Here is a 23,465-nt window from a genome sequence, read left to right on the forward strand (position 1 = left end):
CCACCATCTTGGCTTAGAACAGGATTTGTCCTCTCTGGGGTGCGTCAGAGGCCAGGCTCTCTCTAGATGTCTGGACGAGTTGTCTCCTCAAGCCGTTCTCCAGTCTCTCTATTTCTTGAGCAGTGACTGCAGGGCATCCATTAGAACAGTTCATCTTCTCTGGGAGTTTCTGATCTTCCTCCTTATGAGCAGAAACTTAACGTAGGTCTCTTCTATAAGTGTTCCATGAACATCGTAGAGTTTGGATCTGGGGCAGGTGTAACATTTGAGATTGAGTTGAGTTTTCTAATGGGTTTGCTATTGACTGCTTTTGCACAGTTATCCTCCAGCCCTTGGAGGGCAGACCATTTTCACTGCCTTGCTTTCCCTGGAAGCCACTGAGAAAATTAGCTGACATAATGTGGGTAGGTCTGTCACTATAACAACAGTGACGGGTGCTGAGAAACAGGGGTGTCTGAGAGATTATATTCCTTTGTCTTCTCAGACATCCTAAACTCTTCTGAATGTCAATTAGAATAAATTCTCTTGGAATTCTACATCAATATTTCAGTATTTTCAGTATTTGTTCATTGTTTCTCCAAGACAAATGACATATACAAGTGGAGGACTTCAAGTACACCATGTGATTGATGGCCTGGAAAAGAGGCCCTGGACACTGCCCTTCACAGGCAATGCTGTCCCCATACTTTGCAAAGAGGCTCATTAGTTCCCACCCGCTCTACTGGGGCACTTTATCTGCTCAGGCAGGTTTCCGGGGGCATCTGTCAGAATAGAAAGGCATAGGTCACCTCTGTGCTTGTCAAAATATGCACAGGATTCCACAGTAAAACGTCTACAATTTGATTCGCCTGTCACCCCCAGAATTTGCTGATAATTGGAGAGGGGGTCTGTGATTGGATGCTGCAACAGAATTCATTTCATTGCCCTACCCAGGATATCCTCCTGAACCTGTGGGGAGCTTCTAAACTGGAGAGCGCAAGAAAGGGCCTGCTAGTTTTCCAGTGAAAAGAGAGAGCTCTCCTCCATCACTGGCTCTAGTGCTGAGTGTCATGTCCTCAGGTCAGGAATTCCCCGGGTGTGTGTTTCAGGATGTGACCAGGCACCTACAAGAGAAGGAACATTAGAGACCAACGTAAGAGCTAGCTAAGATTCCACATACCCAAAGCTCAAGAAATCTGCCCTAGGAGAATAATGGCAGGTTTACTTTTAATGCAGTTCAGGGACTAATGAGACACGTACAATAATGCGCATTGTCTTCCAATGTGCCCTTCCCTAGGCCAACATCTTTATGGTCTCTTTAGGGACCTCTGCCTGCAGTGAATGATGTCCCTGGCTGCACTGCTACTTTGCAGAAAGGAGGGTTTGAGAACAAAGAATTAATTGCAGCTTCCAAACATCATGCCTAAACACGGGCATTGTGCTTGCTGCACCCCATCTCACTTACACTTGCCTACATCAGAGAGATGCCTACACACAACCTTGGTGAAAATAAGCATCTACAATAGAACAAGTCCTGAAGAGCCTGCAGATATTCGGAGAGAAAGGACGGGAACTAGAGAACTGGAGGTGACCTATGAGACCACAAGGGATCCAACATTACTACTATGGTCATCATAGCTCAGTCAATAGGTCACTGGGTGAACATTAAGCAGTTTCCAAATCAAACATACTTTGTCCAAAAGAACTGGTCTACAGAGCTAGTTCCAGGACAGGCCCCAAAGCCACAGAGAAACCCTGTCTCGAAAAACCAAAAAACAAAAACAAAAACAAACAAACAAAAAAAACAAAACATCTCAAAGAATTAGCTTTGTCCTCTGCACAATGGATACTTGAGGACAGCTTTGGGGATGATGTGTGTTCAGTTCCTGCTACAAATAGCTGGTACTGAGTGCACCTGTTCCTGCTCCATCCAACAGACCAGCAGTGACGGATAGAAGAGTTGGGTGTGGAGTCCTAGTTTTTAGCTGACTTCTATTCTCCCAGGTAAGAAACAACATGGCTCCCTGAGTAGAAGGGACACACAAAGTCACTATCAGACCCAAGGCAATTTTCAGTATAAACAGAAATATACTACACATCTCTTTATACTGAGACCATCTCCTGCGTCTGGAGCCAGTGATTCTCTTGGGCTGTCTCTCCTGGGAATCACTGACCTGGACATAGCACCCAAGTCTCCCTTCCCAGGCCTTAGCTTCAGTAAAGTGCATTAGGACTGAAACATCCCACTGATGTATAGCGATTATGACCACATAAGTAAGAGCCTCAGTGTCTCATGACTGCTCTTCCTCGCAAGGCTGTCTGCATCCTCGCGCTCAATGGTCTTTAGCCAATTACAGACTAAGTAGCTGGCCTGTGGCAGAGTGACTGTCCTCCCATACAGATGTAAGAATATTCACCCTCAGCCGGGCGGTGGTGACGCACGCCTTTAATTCCAGCACTTGGGAGGCAGAGGCAAGCGGATCTCTGTGAGTTCGAGACCAGCCTGGTCTACAAGAGTTAGTTCCAGGACAGGCTCCAAAACCACAGAGACAGAGACACCCTGTCTCGAAAAAGAAAAAAAAAAAAAAAGAATATTCACTGTCTTCTCCATAATTGTTTGGGGCGAGAGGGCCTGAGGGCAGAGATGCATTGCTTGCCATAATTTACCCCAATAATCCCTCTGAATCCATTCATCTGCTCTCACTGCGCCTTTGCTCCTCTTCATCATGAGCCCAATAACCACCTTCCTGGGAATGGGAAAGGGCGGCTTTGGCAGCCATGTGCTTATTTATCCATAGACCAGTGTCAAGGGTAAATAGAAAACATAAACCTCTCTCACACAACAGGATTAAATTCAGTAGTTTCAGTGATACCTTCAGCATTTGAGACCCACACTGGAGTCCTGGCATTCAGTCCTGCTTGGAGAGTGTCCATGACATCCCCATAGCCAACATTGAAAGGAGACCTCCCAACTAAATAACCAGGCTGGAACCCCAGCTCTATGGTCAAGGCTCTCTCTAAGCCTGACCATTGATGTGGGGTATGAATATCATGTAGTTCCCAGACTGCTGACTGACTCGTGTATGTACTGTGTCCAGGACAGGCAAGGATTACCGACCTTCCAAAGTGAGGCAACCTCCCAGCATCCCATCCAACTTTCATCCATTTCTGTTTACCTTGCAGTCACTGTCCTGTCAAGAGACAAATATGGTTCTGGTAAACATCACAGAGTAACTGGTCCTTTTTCCAACATCTAGACTGAACCAGCATGCAGCGGGACGGTGTCTCCTGTGTTGAGAGCGACAAAGGGATATAGGCAGGATGCAAACACAACAGCAGGCCTGGGAGGAAGACGGTGGAGGGGATTCACCTCTCCCCCAAAGTGACAAAACTTTCCTTTGGACTTGACCTTGATAGGAAAGACAGATGAATGAGCTTTGCTCTTCTAGGTCCATGAAGACTGGTCCATAGGTGCTTCTAATTCATGTGCAGCTTCTGTGGGGTTTTGCACAAGGCCCCACTCTTAGAACGATGCTAAGGAAGGCCATAAGTGAGACATATATCATGTTTACTATGTGTTCCTCTGGAGAAGCCTACGGTAGAGGTTTTAACTTTTTTTGTGCTGGACTTCTCTGTAGTAGAGCACACTGCCATCTGGACTCCCTGCAGGGCTCCCACATCTGCCTTCTCAGCCACACCACAAAAATACCCACCACAGGTCTCAACCTGCAGAGAGGCTTATCCCTTACAAAGATCCTTATGTCATACTCAGAACCCTTGAACAAGAGACCTCTGCTGAGGTGAAGCTGGCCTGCCGCCTCCACACAGAGGTGCGAGTTGCTCTGAATATCCTGGTAAATGGCAGGACACAAGACTACAGCAAAATAACAGAAATCAACATCTTCAAAGTGCTGGACCAGTCAAACATCATCTAGCTGTGCCACATCATCAATACTAGAGACCATTAATACATAATGGAATATGCAGTATGCAGTAGTTCACTACTGTCATGAGAACAGCATTGCACACAGGGTCATAGAGAATCAGAGAGGCTTATCACGTAAATAGGATCCCTAAATCACACTCAGGACTCCTGGAAAAGAGACCTTTGCTGAGGTATAGCTGGTCTGTCACTTCCACACAAAGGTGCAAGTTGCTTTTATCCTTGAAAATGGTAGAAAGAATGACTATAGCAACATAACAGAAATTGACATCTTCAAAGAGCTGGACCAGGCAAACATCATCTAGCTGTTCCACATCATCAATACCAAAGATCACACCTATATGGTGATGGAGCATGCTGTTCATGGAGATCTGGTGAGCCACACTGAGAAAGTAGGCTGTCTGCAGGAGGAGCAGGTCCAGCACATCTTCACTCAGATGGTGTGCACAGTTCACTACAGTCATGAGAACAGCATTGCACACAGGGTCATGAAGGATCAGTGAAAATCCTCTTCAGAGGCACTGCTTTTTGGGTCCATCTGCATTGTCACGTCCTCTCTTCTCTTGCTAGAAAGTTTCTTCATAATTTCCACACCAACTGGACAAAACCAGATGAGAATAATGAGAATTGAGTCAAGGGGAACGTGTATAACTTTTAATTTCTACATGGAAAAAGGACAGACTTGTGAGCAACAAAAATCTTCTGGGTCACAGAAAAATAAAAATAAACTAAAATCCAAGAAAGTACCTGAGAAACATTCTGAAGATGAGAAGAGAATGTAAGGAAATGGACAACAATGAACACTACACAGACGTAAAACCTAAATTACTGAAAGGAAGAGCAGAGCCCAAAGTGATCAAGAAGAAGAAGACACAGTGTAAGTCTACAGCAAGACAATGGTGCTGTTACAGAAAAAATGACTAGAATCACTGGAATCATGTAGAAGTATTATTGGCACAGAACAACTTGTTTTATTTTGACATGGAGATAGCATATCTATTCTGTAAATAATTTTGAAGATAAAATGTGTTAGTAAATCTATAGCAAACCATTTCATTCACAGTCTTGGGAATAAATTTTGCCACCTTGTTCACTACTCAGTTCTCAATAACTGAAACAATAGAAATCATAGGGCTGGAGAGATGGCTCAGAGGTTAAGGGCATTGCCTGCTCTTCCAGAGGTTCTGAGTTCAATTCCCAGCAACCACATCGTGGCTCACAACCATCTGTAATGAGGTTTGGTGCCCTCTTCTGGCTTGCGGGCATACACACAGACAGAATATTGTGTACATAATAAATAAATATTTAAAAAAATAAAAAAAACAATAGAAATCATATAATCATGAACACTTGGGATACTTTCTTAATGTAATTACAGAGTACAAATAATAACAGAATCAACATGCCTGAAGACATAACTAAAATCAGAGGGACCAGAAGGATCACGATGCACAATTTAGCAGATGCTGTCTATGCTGAGGGAAAGGAATGCAAATTATTCATTTATTTATTACATACCAAGAAAACCTTCCCTTTCCCAGATTCTAAAGGAATCATCAAAAAGCTTATGCTATTAGAATACCTACTTTTCCTGTTCCCAACTGTATATTTTATTAGAGATAATTTGGTGAATATGATGACATCTCACTTGTTAACACCATAGTGAACATCATTCCTTAAATAATGTAGAATACTATGCTGCATTAGTTAGTAGTCATTTGCTTTCATGCTAACTCAATTCAGGAAACATTACTCAGAAATCAATATTAATCATATAAGTTGTAAGTAGATTTATAATTTATTTTGAATTTTCAAAATTTTTTACTTTAATCTTTCAATATTTGTGACAATTTCACATGATTATTCAATTTACATTCTTTTCTTCTACTGCTCTTTTTTTAAATCTGACAATGTTTCTCCTCAGGGCAGATGTAAGAGGCATGACGTTTCCTGATAACATGACATCATGAAGCCAGTGTCCCAATGTCCCCACTCCCACTCTTAGGAATCACACAATAACATCAAGATACTCAGCCACGACATATGCACAGAGGACCTAGGCAAGACCCCATTCCACAAAGGCTGTCTGATCTCTGTGAGCCCCCATATTCCTGGTCAATTGATTCTTTGGGCTGTGTTCCTGTGGTGTCCCTGACCACTCTTGTTCCCATGTTCCTTTATCTGGAACTATTTTAAATCCTACAATCATATGAATTACAAAACCGGAGTAAAGTGACAAATGTCTACATGTGTCACCTACCAAAACTGAAAAGAGGGCAAATAAAAACCTAAGCAGATCCATAGTGAGAAATATAGTTCAATATTCAATGAGAAAAATCTCAAGAAAAAAGCTTTGGTCCAGTGACAAGATTGGATTCTGTCTTTCTGAGTAGCTGGAAAAGGACCCCTTGAAAACCCACAGGCTTATTCTGCAACCTTACTGTTATGCCCTATTGATGAAGACCACTCGCATGTATGTCAGCCAACACGGAGAAGTTGAGCGGGGCATAACTAGATGTTTCCCCACTGACTGATGTTCATGATACAGGAATGCATTCTGCAAGCAACTGGAGGAGAAAGATAATCATCAATATCATCCAGCTACAAACCCTAGGACGACAGTGACCCATCTGCAAAGTGGACTGATACAATAGTGGCACAAATACTATTGCAGCAAGCAACCAATTTTGATTGGATTGAAGGTCACTCTAGGAGATGGAAGCCATACCTGACACTGCTAAAGGGACCAAGAAACTGAGTAGGTCATTTAGGGACCAGGGGAAAACCTGATATTATTATTCTGCTAAAGAACACAGTGATATAATGTCTCTTGATGATATATGTCTATATCTAGGTGTGTGCGTGTGTGTGTGTGTGTGTGTGTGTGTGTGTGTGTGTGTGTGAGTCAGCCCGGGCCAGTGTAGCCCATTCTTGAAGGTGACAGAACTAACAGTGAGACTCGCAACAGTGTAGAGTGTGTGAGACTTTGGGATGGCAGTCCTAAATGGGATGGATTCAGGAAAACCTTCCCTCAAGGTTGAGGGAGCTAGACAGAAGAGGAAATAGAAAGAGACTTTGTTTCCAAGAAAACAAAGAAACACTGTATTCCACATATAACCAGACTGAGGAACATGAATTCAGAGACTGTAGCAATACACAGAAGTATACAAGGTTTAAACAGATGGAGGTTCTAGCACTGAAAAGTGGAAGTGGACACAGGGTTCCAAACCTAACCAAGAAGACATGTGCAATTGTTTTCTGATGGTAAAGGAAGAATTTCGTTTTCTCCAATGGTTTTTACTGGGTATCTCAGCATGCCCTAAATTAATGCCAAACTCAAAATGGAGCAATAAACTTTGGCACACAACTGGGTATCTTATAGGTCTTGAATGCTTATTCTGGTTTTTTGGTCTCTGTTTTATTTTTTTTTAACTGAAAAAGAGATAAACCATATTTCTGTAAGGGTGGGGAGCTGAGGAGAATCTGGGAGGAATAGAGCGGGGCGGGTGGAGAATCAAGACACATTGTATAAAAGATTTTCAGTGATGAAATATCAATAAAATGAAAGACTGATATGAATGTATTCATATATAAATTCTACCCAACTTTGAAAAAAATAACACTAATATTCCTGCAAGTATTCAGTAAGGGGAAGGAGACACTTTAGAGCATGTTCTATACAGTCTGCAGGAGCCACTGCCAGACCTGCTGACTTCAGCTTCCTCCCTTGATCCCCCAGTAGGAAAACCAGCACCTAGAGCCGCAAGTTTCCCTCTAAATTCCATGTGTCTGGGTTGTGACACAAACTGATAAACACACACAGCAAAATAAATAATACAAAATAACCCTAAGTGTAAAATATCCAGGAGGTGTAAGCAAAGAGTTCATGTATCTAGATGCGACAATCCTTAATGAAAGAAACTGAAACCTAGCAAGTCCAACAAACAAAAACATGGCCAAGTTCATGCTCAAAATGAGTTCATCACTTAACAAACAACAAAAGGACAATTCTAATATAAATTTTGACAAATGAAACAATGAAGAGAATATAGGACAAAAAGTCCATAGTTCCAAGAATAAAATTTAGTCTTTTTCCAGAAAACAGTTGCAAATGAAGATGATTTTGTTATGTGTGACTTGTTAGTCTACAAAGGCAGTTTTGAGGGAACATAAGACAGGCCAGGGAGGACATAGAATAGGACAGTTGTATCCCTGGGACTGTTCACAGTGTTCTGGGAAGGAGCCTGGGTGTCTCAGCCACCACAGACTCTTTAGACAAAACAGTATTGCTCAGAGTCCTAGGTGGTTCAGAATCCGGCCTGGGCTCCTGACAAACCACAATTCGGAAGAAGAGCTGTTGGCCTAATCCACACTCCAAAGTGGTTTTGACAAAAAAAAAAAAAAGAAAAGAAAAAGAAAGGAGGAGGAGGAGGAGGAAAAGGAGGAGAAGAAAGAGAAAGAAAGAAAGAAAGAAAGAAAGAAAGAAAGAAAGAAAGAGCAGGAGGAAGAAGAGGAAAAGGAGGAGGAGGAGGAGGAGGAGGAGGAGGAGGAGGAGGAGGAGGAGGAGGAGGAGGAGGAGGAGGAGGAGGAGGAGAAGAGAAAAGAAGAAGAAGAAGAAGAAGAAGAAGAAGAAGAAGAAGAAGAAGAAGAAGAAGAAGAAGAAGAAGAAGAAGAAGAAGAAGAAGAAGAAGAAGAAGAAGAAGAAGAAGAAGAAGAAGAATGTGGGTCCCATGAGGGTCCCATGAAAGCAAAACAGTCTTGGTAGAAAGCAGTCAATCAGGACACACCTGGTGTTGCTTGAATAGATCAGAAACTCCTCTTCCAAATCCGTGCCACATTGCATTGTCTGTGCGCACTGCCTCTGCTACTGGTGTCCTCCAAGTGAAAGCCCTGCCTTCAACAGCACATAACTGCCACCAACTGACTCTTAGCCACATCCCTCGTGCAGTGGATTCTGATCTGCGACCTGATTGGTGATACATACAGAAATGAGCCAATCAGATTGGGTAGCCAATCAGAACTTCCTCATTGGTCAGGTTGCAGTCATGTGACTCGTGTCTGTGCTATAGTGATTTCAGGCTGACCTGGACTGCAGCTGGGGTCCCGTGAGTGTAGGGTTAGAGATGAAGTTTTCCTTGTTTTCTGCCTTTTGTGCAGAGACATCCCAGCCGGGCTTCATCTCCCCTCACTTCTAACCCTGCACTCACGGGACCCCAGTACCTTCCTGCTTGTTTCTGTTTTATTTTCACCCACGTCTTCATTCTCTTTACTTATTTTTCTCGTCCTCATTCCCCTACCATGGTAAGTGGTGTACTTGTCGAAGCTGGTCTCCAACAGCCTTCAGCCAAGGTTATCTGTCTAGGTTTGCAGTACCAGACATAAATGCCTTAGCCAGGTGCTTGTTTCCGCGAGATAAAAGTGCCAATATTGCACCGTTGCAGCTATCTCGCAGGCCCGTTCATTTCTGCAGATCACGGTACCTCAGCTGGGTGAGCCAACACATTTCTCCTCTCCTTGTCAGTTTACACAATTCCTTCTGAGCCTGTGAAGGCCAGTTCTCACGAGGATTTCAGGTCAACTAGCCTGGAATTTCTCCAATTCCTGTGTTGGAAGTGTGTGGTGTCTTCGGCAATAGGATCTGACCTTGAAGACCTGGCTGGCAACCAATGACAACAGCAATAGCCTGTTAGACTCCCCCGTAAATTAACTCAATAGGAATTTTTTTATATGTGGTCCCATCGTTTTTGTTAGGTTTTGACTCTTAGCAGGTAGCATCATCACCTCAAATGGTACAACTTCATTTATACATCATACACAGCTGCACACGCACATATTTTATCAATGTACGTTTAGCTTTAATGAGAAAAATTTATCTCAGAAAGAATGTAGGCAGTCATGCCACAATAAGATATGTTTAATTTAAATCTTTCCTTTATTGAAGAGTTTCCAACATGCTAGAACATTCCGTTCCTAGGAAGGAGACTCTTAAACTAGAGTCTGAGTCTTCACGCTGCCAGCATCCAGTTTTTGCCATGTGTACAATGCCTAGTCCATGAGACAATTTGAATCCCACATGAAGGAAGGCTCTGCCCATGGAACCCACACCACATACATGAAGCTGCTCTTGTTGGATGCAGCAAGGAGAACACGGCAAGGCGTTCTTCCCAGGTTTATCCATTTCTGTAACATTCCAATGATGTGGTTGCATCTCCTGAGGTCTGGGAAATCTTTAGCAAAATGATACCACAGGGCAAACCATCCTTACCAAAGTACTACCAAAAATATGACAACACCACAGAGAGGGTGCTCATGGGAGTACTTATGTCTAAACTCATCCAACAGAAAGATGCTCTTGGACAGGTGAGACAGGGGTCCTTGGCCTTCAGCTCATCAGACAGCACCTGTTTACATTGTCACTATCTGCCAGTTTCACCCAGTGCATACTCATGAATGCTGCCTCTTTTTGACGTTCCATTTCCTTACTTACCAGCAGATAGAGTCACACTCAAACACACTACCCTATCTTCACCCTGAAATGGTGGAACCTCTTCCTTCAAATGAGGCCAGCAGAGTCTTGGCATCTTTGTCCAATCTTTGCTGTGGCTGATTGGGAGTTTTTCTTGGTCTGCCCTCTCTTAGGTCCCCTCAGCACTGGTGCTGGCTCTCAGATCCCCTCCACCCTGAAGCAGGATCTTTGGATTTCCTCAGCACGGGAGCAGGGCCTGTTGCCGGGATTCAAGGACCTTGCAGACCTAATTCCTTTTTTTTTTTTTTTTGTAAGTAACATATATAAAGAAAACCCTGTTTACAATATGAAATCAGATACATATCTGTATTTTCATGATTTGCATATATGGTGCAAAGGCCAGAAGAATGCATTAGATCTCCAGGACCTAGAAATACAGGCAGTTCTGAGATATCTGATATGGTTGCTAGGAACCAAATGTGTGTACCCAAAAAGAACAGTACTACTGAGTCCCCAAATATGTCATTATAATGCAGGAAATAAAGATGCCATTACTTCTGCCTCCTATCACTTGAAGGTGATGAAACCACTAGATGGTTGTGAGATGATTTAATGGGTTTTCTCCCTTTGTGAACTGATTCTGCACATGGCTTATTTTTGTCACTGTTAACTCAGCTCTCTCAATGTGAGTAAAAATAATAAGTTTTGATTGAAACCAGAGTCCAGATTATATTAGAGAAAGTTCCATAATTTGAGATATGCTTTTTCTTTTCAAAATTATTTTTGAGACAGGACATCACTACGTAGCCATGGCTGATCTCGAACTCATTACGTGGAACAAGCTGGTCTCAAATTCAGAGAGCTCGGACTCCCACTGTCTACCAAGTCCTTGGATTACAGGCATGCACAAGACACAGCTATGACTTTTTGTAATGACCTATTGATAAATCAGAGACTATGGGGTAAAATATGATGTCAAAAGCAACAATCAAGGGTTTGGTGAACAGTGAGTGATACTTCTTCAAATTCTAATTCTTCAGATTATAATATTAATTTGAAATTCCAAATAATTTCATATTTTCAATAACCGGGCTATCTGTTTGCTAATCTGATCCATTTCAAATGTTTAAACTGTGTTTGAGTGTACACATCTGTGTGGTGTGAGTCCGTGGCAATGGGGATATCAGAGGTTTCCACTATCTACTTCTTCTAGAAGACTAGAAATGAGACCAAGTTTGGCTACACATGACATTATTGGCCTTTAATTGAGTTTCAAAATTATTTATGTATGTTCTGATGTGTGAGTGTGCATATTCCACAGACCAAGTGTAGAAATAAGAGAAAATTTTGTCGGAGAATATGGGTCTCCCAAAGATGGAACTCCTGTCACCAGGTTTAGCAGCAACCAGTTCTACCCACAGACAATTCGCTGGCATTCATTTGTGGTTCTGAAAAAGTGTTATGAACAAGCATTTAGTTCTTAGAATAAACTAACACAATCCAAATTAAAAGAGAGTAGTATTTCACTTTCATTTGCAAACAGGATTTATTATTTAAATTGTTCTGTTTTCATCCATTCTTAAACAACAGTGTTTATAATTTGAAAAGAAGACAATAATTTACTGATGCAATGTTTCAACTCATCTTGTTTGAGCGTCAGTGAGAAGGTTCAGTGTGAAATGTCTATTGTGTGCAACACTGGAACCTGACCATGATCCTCATATGAAGATGCCCAAAAGAAGAACCCACAAAGTTGTCTTCTAGTCTCCACACATCTGCTATGGCCTACAAATCCAGAACCAAATTACAGACACACTAAATAGAATTTTTTAAAATAAATTTCGTTGCCGTCATATTATCCGTATCTATGGATAAGCAGCTTAGGAGGCAGTACTTCAAGAGAAAGTGTCAAATAAATAAGTAATTGGGACATGAAGAAGAAAATGGAACACTAGAATAATATATACAAATCCATAGCACATCAAGCTATGTTATGAGATATAGGGTTGATTGCTGATTATCCTACTTTATTACATACATGTCAGATAAAAGGAAATCCTGCTTTGACTATACACAGGGGTATTTACTGTTTCGTAAATTCTCTACAATTAAGTATTTTAACACTAATATTGTTAAGTCATGCTGACAAAACAGCACATGTTGGGGACACATCTTCTACCCTTGGACTTGTACCCAGGAGGCTGATAATGAGGATCATGAGTTCAAATGTATCCCTAACTAACTACTAACATCCAAGTCATGCTGCATAAAAACAACAACCTTAAGGGACTTTAAGAAAATATGAAATAAAGGACCAGGAAAAGCAGCTGACTAAACTTTCATAGACACTGTAATCTGAAAACTATGATCGCACACTACCTCGACTTGAATAAAGAATGCACCACTTAGATGACGGGCATCCCATTCTATACACTGTGACAGAAAAATAATTCTATGTGAAAGCACAATAGAAAGTGAGCAGAAGCCACAGAAGGAATAGAAGGACCACAAAATAAACTTCACTAAATGCAACCGGCACACATATAGCACACTTAAGTATCTACTTCAAATGTTTCAAAGTAGAAACCACAATGCAGTGATCTCTACCATCAGACTTGATGAACACGGTAAATAATTTACTTCCTTCAAGGCTCCTGAGAAAGAAATGAGGCAAGACTTTTTTCTTGAAACTGAAGACAACTGCGATGTCTAAAGTCTTTGTACATGAACAGGGATTTTTCTTGTGTGAGTTCTTCCCTATTTCCTGACATCAGGATGATATAAAAAAGATTTAAACATGTACAGGGATAGAGACATGGTTGAGCAGTTAAGAACAGTTCATTCTGAGGACTAGGTTTTAGACAACTTCCTGTAATTACTGCTACAAGAGATCCAAGGGTCTGTCCTTCTTGGGAACTGCCAGGTTCTCAGGAAGAAAGAGCAGGGACAGACCCAGATCTGCTGGACTCTCCTTGGGGCTGAGCAGCACGGTGAGTGTCCAAACAACCCAGCAGCCCTCTCCCCCGGCCAACTGGAGAGAAACACACCGAACTGGGAGTCTGTTGAAGCAGGATCTCCTTTAATGGTATCAAGAAGGATCTTATACAGGGTTCTGATGGTGTGGAGAAGCTTGGGTGGGTTGAGGAGTAAGGAATAAGGGCCAATAATAGTCTGCCATGCTAGAGGTGGCTGAGCAGAGGCAGGTCGAGGTGGGGTAGCCAGAGACAGATCTCCAAACTCGAGCTATGCTCAGGAAGTTACACTGGGCCTCGCGCCCGGGCCACATGAAGCCCAACAGGGAACAAGTATGTACATGCACAAACCCTCACAAGACACCCTGACATCACATAATTGAAATTAAAACAAATCTGTAAGCAAATTTTCCTCTCATGAAAGTTTTTCTCTTATAAGCATTCATTCCTCTAACACAGGGACCGAGGCATCTAAAGACTTACTTACAGAGCTTTTTTCATCATGAGTTGGTTGATGGAACACAGGACAAACATGTGTGCTTCAAGTCAGAGAAATCAATCCTTCTCAGTTCTCGGTGTCATTTGGGAAGATTAAGGAAATACTGCCCTACTGGAAGAAATTTGTCACTGGGGATTAGGCTTTGACAATCCACATACATGTCCAGTTCCCACACTGCTTCATGCAGCAGGTTAAGGATGTGAGTTCTTAGTCTCCTGCTTTAGCTGGCATGTCTGACACTGGTTGCCATGTCACTTTCCTGGTGATCCTGTATCCCTCTGGAACCAATGGCCAAATAAATGTCTTTTATAAGCTGATATGGGCATTACATCACAACAGCAGAAAAGGCACAGATACACATCCACAAACATTTACAGCTGGATTATTTATTTCATATTATTGAAGAGCTGTGTGAAATCTAAAAGGGTTACTTCGTTTAAATTCTTAAGGACTTTCTTCCATATTAGTTTGCAGGTACAAACAAAATAAAGGACGCTATGATGCTTGTAAAGATAGCTGGCACTGTCAGAATTTTTTCTCCAGAATCAACACTCGTGTAAAAAAAGTGTGTTAGCTAAAGATGTTGCCAAATCCGTTATAGTCAGATTCCCTTCAAAACTGGTCTTGTAGGTCCTCATAGAGTACTGTAATATGAGAAGGTTTTAACAGATTGATTTTGCAAGAAAAGTTTACTCTTGTAGAAAAACTACCATGAAATACAAAACTTTACCACGCTGACTAAATTTACAGGGTTTCTACGCAGTATATTTTCTCATGATTTCGAAGACTTCTGATATATGCAAAGGCTTTACCACACTGATTGCATTCATAGGGTTTCTCTCCAGTATGTGTTCCTTTATGCCTTAGAAGAAAGCTCTGATGTGTAAAGGTTTTGCCACATTGATTACATTGATAGTCTTTCTCTCCATGATGTATTCTTTTATGCCTGTTTAGATTACTAGGATATATAAAGACTTTATCACATTGATCACATTCATAGGTTTTCTCTCCAGTATGTGTTCTTTCATGCTTTTGAAGATAACTGTGTCGAGAAAAGGCTTTGAAACACTGACTACATTCATAGGGTTTCTCTTCAGTATGTATTCCTTGATGTCTTTGAAGAGAACGGTGCTGTGAAAAGGCTTTACCACACTGATTACATTCATAGGGTTTCTCTCCAGAATGTGTTTTTTTATGGCTTTGAAGATTACTGTGTCGTGAAAAGGCTTTATGACATTGATTACATTCATAGGGTTTCTCTCCAGTATGTGTTAATTTATGTCTTTGAAGATATCTGTATTGTGAAAAGGCTTTATGACATTGATTACATTCAAAGGACTTCTCTCCAGTATGTGTTCTTTTATGCCTTTGGAGATAACTGTGGCATGCAAAAGTTTTACCACACTGATTGCATTTATAGGACTTCTCTCCAGTATGTGTTCTTTTATGTATTTGGAATTGACTGTGACACACAATAGCTTCATCATGTTGAATATCTTCATGGTATTTCTCACCAATATGAATTCTTTCGCGCCTTTCAAGATGACTGTAACATGTAAAGGGTTTAACACATTGAGTATATTCAGGTTTCTTCACACATGTAAAAGTTTTACATTGATTACACTGACAAATCTTTATATCTGCATAAATTAATTTTACAATTTGGCCTAATTATAAAGAAGAATAAGATTTAAGGTTTTGACTCTTTGTTTAAACACATGTTTATCCTTCATTAAGGTTTCTTTGAGTCTTTGAAGATACCCATGATGGTCAGAGCTCTTACTACATGGTTCACATTTATACCACCCTTTTTCTATAGGAGATTTTACACATATATGAGGAGAACTAGACAAACGTAGAGTATTACCACTCTTATGACATTCATGAATTTTCCTACAGTATGGGTCACACTACATTTGCAAAGTGAACCATGACAAATAGAAGTGTTTACAAATCCGTAGTACTCCTAAGGCTTTTCTGCACTGTGAGCTTGTTGATGTGTTCCCAATGCACCTGAAAAATCAATTACTTATAACCTTGAATCACAATCAACAAGTCTAGTAAAAGTAGAGACTACTACATATCTTCTAGTTGTTCTGAGAGAAATAAGTGTTACCTCTTACCATATGACTATGCTCATATGGTTCAAACCCAGACTGACATATGATTTATCTATTAAAGGAAAAATAACAAATAAAAGGTTTCCACATTGCATTTACACAGGTTGACTCTGTTCCTCATAGACTTGTGGTATAGGGATTTCGGTTGCTCCACAAGTACTGTCCCTTGACTCTATCTGCCCATCTCAATAAACTTAGCAAAATCATCACAAGCAAATAGGTCATACTGGCTTTGCTATGGACTATTTGATTATTAGAAAGTTTTGGACTTATCTCCTATTCAATGTGTATACCTTTTGTAATATGTGTGCTATGAAACTACACATTGTCAGTTCTACAGCACAGCTCTCACTCAGCTGGGATTCAAATGGTGTAACTGTTAAGACACTCTTGTTTTCTTTCTTAATGACTGGCACACACAACTTTCCTACATGACATTGAGGCATATGACTTTTTAAGAATTTAATAATCATCAATACACTTTAAGTTGTGCTTATTTACATGGGTGCTTTTCTTTAAAATATTCAGGACACATTAACCATTTCTCAGAGACATAATTATATCAGCATGCATATGTAAATTACCTTCCATGTCTTCTAGGACTTTGAGAATGCTCTTCAATACTTCGATCTTCCCATGTGTAGCCTAAAATATATTATCAGAAAATTTGTGATATATTATTGGAAATTGTGCAAAACTTAAGCTAATATCTTCGGTGAACCTTAGCACCATGCATAATTTATTCACCACACTCTTCCTCTCTCTCAATCAAATTACAGAAGAAACTCAAAAACCAAGAAACACTTGTCCAATTATTTTAAAACGTAGGATAATTTCACCATCTTACCAATAGCAGTGAGGTTCCTGAAGGTCTCCAGCATCACATCATTGTAGAGATTCTTCTGGAAAGGGTCCAGCAAAGCCCACTCATCCGGAGTGAAGCTCACATGTACATCACCATAGGTCACTCCACTCTAAAATAACCCATACACGTGTAAAGCAAAAGGTGTGATAGCAACAACATTGCAAATGTATACTTGTTTGACAGTACAGTCATCTAATTCTACTGCTCCTCACACTTATTTCATGACAGGGACATTTTAATACCATCACCACATCGCTACAGATGGAATCTAAAGAGGAGGTTCACTTCTGTCATTTCTGCAACCTTTGAATGGGATATGCCTTGCAAGAGAAATGCAGTGCTCAGTAAACATCAGAGAAATTGTATGATCCATTACTAACAACAAAGAAGATGGGCAAGCCGGGTGTATTGACTCACGCCTTCGATCCCAGCACGTAGAGGGCAGAGGCAGGAGTGACTACTTCTGAGTTAAATGCACAGTCTGTGCAATCAGTTCCAGGACAGCCACAAATACATATTACAACCTTGTCTCCCCTGAAAAAAAACCAACCAACCAAAAATAATAAAACTCAGAGTGTTTTTAACTGGAGTTCCTACAAAGAGCTATGCATGCACTCCAGTTCTGTATTCATATTCGAAAACCTAAAGGGTCCCACATTAAAGGCTAACATTAAAAGGAACTACATGTTTAAGGAGTTACAAAGGACAGGCGGAAACATTAGCAAAGTAAACACTGATCATAAACAAAGGCAGAAGAGATGGCTCGGGAGTAAAGAACTCCGGTTCTTCTACATATAGGTCAGCCCAATTGCCAGTACTTACATGTATGGGGGAATCATAACTATCCATTACTCAAAGCTCCGGGGTTCTGAGGCCATCTTGTGACTACTGTGAGGACCAGGCACACATGTGGTACACATCCATGCATACAGGAAGACTAATATTCATTAAAAAATCAAAATGGAAACAAAAGCTAGAAAAATGTCACACCACTGCAATCCAATGACTCAGAAGGCTCAAGTAGTATTAATGTCATGAAGACAAGTTCTGGGAAACAGAACAAAACCCTCTGCCAAATTCAAGATTTGGGTGAAGCTCAGCACAATAGCACTTGATTGACTGTACAAAAGCCTACTTTCCAGGTCCATTACCCAATAATATTAGAAAAAGCCAAAATGTTGGCCCACCTTCAATCCCAGATCTTTGGAGAAAGAGACAGGAAGATCTGTAGTTCAAGTAAAACACAGCTACTTTCAGGGCAACCAAGGTAACACAGACAAACCTTGTCTTAAAAAACAAAAAACAAAAAAAAAAAACAGGCTAGCAAAATGGCCTTAGCATTGAACAGCCATCGCTTCTACTGTACCTTATGTGATTTAGGAATACAGTCTGTATAGTGGTAAAGGCAAGACAGAATGAGAAGGGAACTGGCTGACCAGTTCCATCCACAATACAGTAGACACAAAGAACAGGAAATCTGTTCAGGCTATAAACACTCATATCCCATCTGCAAAGAGGAATTTTTATCCAGAAATGCTTCTCCTACTAAAGGTTCCTCCAGTAACCCAAAGTCACCAAGGATAGACACATATTCAAATAAATCATACATCATCCTTTCTGGAAGGTTTTTCATTCAACTGACTAGATTCTGACCCAGGTCACTCTAGGCTTATGGTCCTCCATGAAGAAAATGAATTGAGTCTAACTTCAAGCTAATGCACTGTACAAATGTCAGAAGTCTCTTCTGACACTCAAGACAATCCTTAGACACATTGTAAAATCACAAAGTAATTTCCAACTCCCATTCCAAAGGAGAGGTAAGGGGACACAGTGAGAAGGCAAGACTGAAACCCAGTAGGCCAGCCACTGAATCCTGTAGCCTGGATCAGACACATGCTGTTTCAGTTTCTAAAGTCTTTGATGGCCCTGCCCCTGCAACTTCTCATGAGTCTCTCTCTTTGCTTACTACCACTTCCTATGTGCAGCTCTCCAAGGCAGATGGCTCATAGCTTATGCAGCTCAGCATTCATGGGCTCAAAATACAACCCAGACTTCATCCTCACAGCATCATGCAATGAACTCTCACAGTCACCTCAGTCTCTGAATCTCCCAAAGGCAGATGCCTTAACAGCGCTGAGCTGAAACCACAGACTGAAAATCCATGACCTTAAATTTTGCACCTTTTTTATCCAGAACCAATAAAACCTCAATGATTCCCCAAATTTAGGGTCTGTGCTGTAATGGACCCTGCCATGCTTGGACCAGAGTTGCAGCTGATTCAGTATGAAGTTGTTTCCTTGGACTAGGAATCTCTTTGCCTATTCCTACCACAGAGTGAAGGCTTACCTGGATGGAGTCCATCCTAGGCTTCCAATGCTGAGCAAGAGCCTTCGCTTCAATGGTGCTAAACACCTTGGAATTTCCTAGTTCCATTTCCTCCTTACATCTGCTATCTGCAACCACCTAGTGCTGTTTTTCTCTACACAACAGACTTTCATTTCATCCTGCCCCACTTGTTTCTTTTCACTAATCACCTGAATGAGTCATTCGTAATACCATCCATGGACTCAATATTCCATCTTTGAAAGCCATACATGATTTTTAAATTCTGCTTACTCAATTTCTTGTTGTGATTCTGATGGGGACTGCATTGAATCTATAGGTTGCTTTTGGTAGGATTGACATTTTGACTATGTTGATCCTCGGAATGTGGGTGACAGTTGTATGGCTGGGGTAGACTGTAGGGCCACGAGCACTGGCACCAGGATTTATCCCTACTGCTTGTACTGGCTTTCTAGAAACCCATTCTCTTTGGAGGGATACCTTGCTCAGCCTAAATATAGTAGGGAGGGCCTTGGTCCTTCCTCAAGCAATGTGCCTTACCATCTCTGAGGAGTGAACAGGGGTGGAGTGGGGAGGAACACGGAAGGAACAAGAGAAGGGGAGGGAATGGAAACCGGCATTGGTATGTAAAGTGAAAAAAGTTTCATTTTGTTTTTTTAAATAAAAAAATAGAAAAAAAGAGAATGCTGTAATAAGAGACTATAAAACTTTGTCCCATGTAATATGTTACCTGCTGAGCACTGTAACCTGACACAGAGTGATAGCCTGGTCTGTGTCTCAAACCTCTCAGCTGACTTTACTATGTCAACCAGGACTGCACATATCTGCATGGGAGAGTTCCCTAAATGGAAACCGAATACTCAGTGGTTAGAGCTACCCTCCCTAAATTATAAACACAACAATTATGGCTGTCTTTATTCACACGGAAGGAATTAATACATGCTGGGAAATTACACAGGCAGTCACTCACTGTGCCCCATCAGGTCCTTCTCTATGATGGAGAGCGCTGCAGCTCACTGCCTTAAAGGTTGTCTGTGATGTACCTACTGCCTAGTCTGCCTCCTCTGCAGTGTACACACACGTCTCTCTGTTCCTCCTTTCTGGTCTGAAGGGAGAGCCATGCTCCACAAGCAAATCCTTCCCCTGTTCCTGCTATTGACAGTCCACTCTGTGATTCAAACTGATAATTTTAGGACTTGGTGGTGCTATAAAGGCTATAAACCAAATATGTAGGGGGCTTAGTCAGAGGGCTAGCAAGGGCAATGCCCTGTGCGTTATAGACAGGGTTTAAATCAGTCGCAACCAACACTGAAGACCTTGTCTCAAAACTGCCTTTAAAATATGTTTAACATGGAGCTGTTTAAGAATTAATATATCTTTATGTCACAACAGGACGTGATGTTGGCTGTGACCCTGTAATGGGCCTTTGAGCAGCATGTTAGAGGTCTGTTCTTGATGTGGGGGAGGGGGGCTTATGGCCCCCTGTAAATCAGCTTTATCTTCTTTGTTCTGGGAATGTAGCTTAATGGCTGATTAATGCTGGTGAACAGACATTTACATTTATCATACTAATCTCTAATAGGCATGCTGTTTATCTTTGGGGGTATTTGATAGGTACTCGTCCCTTAACTAAATCCTACTTTATGTGACCTAATGTCTCTTTATGATTGGTAAAAGCTTATACCATCAATTTCTATTCTTCTACATCAGTTTAGCAGTGGAACCCTACTCTACACAGAAGGTATCATTTCCAAGCTCCACAAAATTAACTCCAGTCGGATCCTATGTAAAAATGTTTAATTCTACAAGTGCAGAACTTCTGGAAGATACTAGAGAGACCAGGGTTCTCCGAGTTTGGCAAATCTGCCTTCCATTGTGACAATACAAACTCCACAGGCACCAGAATTTCACAGAAACGTCAACAAGGACATTTGTAAACATGATCCCACTCCCAATGCTCTTCACGGTCGCAGACAGCAGACTTAAATTATTCCGAGGCTGCTGCCCAGGGCAATGACAAGGATCACAGGGAAACCACGGAGGACCAGCAGGAACATGCAGAACTCAGCGTCTGGCCGCTAGTTCCCACCCAGACTACGGAGGACGCCACACTTGGGCTCCTGTGGCTCAGCAGGCTGCTCCACCCGGTCTGGAGACAGTGGCCCCTCGCTCACCATAGCCTGGCTGCAGAGTACAACCATGTTCTGCCCCACATGAAGCCCACGATCCTGCAAAAATGTCAACTTCCGACTTCCTCAAGCGCCGCAAAGCCTGGCAACCGGAAGAGCCCTATCTGACTGGCAGGACCGGTGGCGGATCTGATTGGCTCCTAAGGCCTGAGTGACAGGTCGCAGTGGGCTGAAGGAACACAACAGAATGTTCTCAGCCCTAACTTCCTTTCCAATCACAGACCTATCCCAGATTTGCTGGAGATGTGTGCCAAATTCTACAGCAATCTCTTGTTAGTGTAACATCCACAGCAGTGTTGCTTGTCTCTTGTATTCCTGATCATAGCCATTCTGCCTGCAGTGAGACGGAGTCTTGAAGTACCTTGAATCTGTGTTTCCGCAATAGGCAGACATCAAATACTCTTGAGAATGTTTACTAGCTCGCTACTCTGCACGCCTTTAATCCCAGCATGAGGAAGCCACAGGCAAGTGGCTATCTGTGAGTTCCAGGCCAAACTTGGTCTGCACATGGACAGTCAAGAGCTACAAAATAGTGAGACCCTGTCTCAAAAATAAAAGAGTTTACTAGCCATTTGTATTTTTTTGTAATTTTTTTTAGACTATAATTCCAGGAGCCTGTGTAAAAAATAAATAAATAAATAAATAAATAAATAAATAAATAAATAAATAAATAAATAAAGCTTTGAATTTACAGTGAAGTCCGTCTAGAGTGCAGAATGTTCTTTCCACAGGGTGCCCTTCTAGAAAGGACTGTACAAAATGTAAGTGAATATACTTGAAAGCAAGGGTATGGAAAAGGCAAAGGCCTGAGAGGGACTAAAGGTGATAAACCAGACCACCAGGTATATCCCTCAGTGCGCTTGTATTTGCTTAAATTCACTGTAGAAGTCACCTCGTGCCTTGCTCGCTTTAAGAATGAAAGTGGGAAGTGCTTTATTTGCACAACTCTTAAGTCTGGAGTCTCTGGTTATCCCTTGTAGAGCTTTTTTTTTTTTTAGATATATTTATTTATTATGTATACAATGTTCTGTCTGCATGTATGCCTGAACGCCAGAAGAGGGCGCCAGAGCTCATTACAGATATTTGTGAGCCACCAATTGGTTGCTGGGAATTGAACTCAGGACCTGCAGTGCTCTTAGCTGCTGAGCCCATCTCTCCAGTCCCCCTTGTAGACTGTTTCACATAACTTTCAATTGGAATAGATTTAGTCTCCCTGGCAAGGGAAGGTAATAATTACATTTCTCCCTTCCCTTTCATTTCTACAAACCCTTTCCTGCTCTCCACCAAATTCAAGGCTTCTATGTCATTAACTATTATTGCATGCATAATGTATATACATATATGCATGTATGTTTCTAAATATACCCTCTTCAGTCCATGCTAGTTGTATGGATGCTCTCAGGGCTGACTATTTGATACTGGACAACTGACTGGTATGCTCTTTCCTGGGGAGAACCACCTCTCCTGTTCGCAGCTTTCCCCAGTTGCCTGTAGTTCTCTATGTGGGGTTGAAGCTTCCTGGGCTCTTCTCTGCCCACTTTAGCATAGCCATTGGTGTCATCCTTGTTCATTCTTGGGCAGTCATGTTGGTGAGACTTTACGAGTCTAGCTTCTGACCTTACTAAGAAACATAACCTCCCAGCAAACTTCCTGATCCTCTGGCTCTTACAATCTTTCCACCCTCTTCCTCAATTTCCCCTGAGCCTTAGGTGTGGGAGTGTTTTATACAGGTACCACAATTCTGCATATTGACTGATCGTGGCTTTCTGTAGTCTCCATCTGTTGCAAAGAGAAGTTTCCTTGATGAGGATGAGGACTCCACTTCTCTGTAGGGCTAAGGACAAATGTTTATAGACTGTTGATAGGGATGATGTTGGTTTAGCAAATGAGTGGATGTAAATTCTCCGCCAATAACCAACCTCACTAGCACTGAGTAGTTAGGTTGGCTTCTAGTACCAAGCATGGTTGCCCTCTGGTTGAGCAGGTCTTAGGTCCAATTATGTCCAAGGTATATGTGACACCCCAGTTATCATGTCATGCTGGCTGATGTGGTTCACAGGTGTTACAGCTGGGTATCAGAGTTGGCTGC

At 41.6% G+C, this 23,465-nt stretch overlaps 1 protein-coding gene across 2 annotated transcripts; it reads right to left on the minus strand.

Moving 5' to 3' along the window:
* Positions 1 to 932: 932 nt before the first annotated feature.
* LOC130862185 (zinc finger protein 120-like) lies at positions 933 to 21,471 on the minus strand. 2 transcript variants are annotated; one of them, XR_009055620.1, is made up of 6 exons: positions 21,362 to 21,471; positions 16,827 to 16,953; positions 16,564 to 16,624; positions 13,848 to 15,405; positions 3,156 to 4,519; positions 933 to 1,103 (listed from the first exon to the last, which is right to left on the minus strand). XR_009055620.1 is itself a non-coding variant. In XM_057751668.1 (4 exons), the coding sequence occupies exons 1-4, from the start codon at positions 21,386 to 21,388 to the stop codon at positions 14,604 to 14,606; spliced, it is 1,017 nt and encodes a 338-aa protein (XP_057607651.1). In that variant the 5' UTR covers positions 21,389 to 21,471; the 3' UTR covers positions 12,029 to 14,603. The 2 variants fall into 2 exon arrangements, 1 of the variants encoding a protein (XP_057607651.1); XM_057751668.1 differs by lacking the exons at positions 933 to 1,103; positions 3,156 to 4,519 and having other exon boundaries at positions 12,029 to 15,405.
* Between the last annotated feature and the right edge of the window lie 1,994 nt (positions 21,472 to 23,465).

The sequence above is a fragment of the Chionomys nivalis genome, chromosome 19, assembly GCF_950005125.1.
Source record: "Chionomys nivalis chromosome 19, mChiNiv1.1, whole genome shotgun sequence".
NCBI classification, from domain to species: Eukaryota; Metazoa; Chordata; class Mammalia; order Rodentia; family Cricetidae; genus Chionomys; species Chionomys nivalis.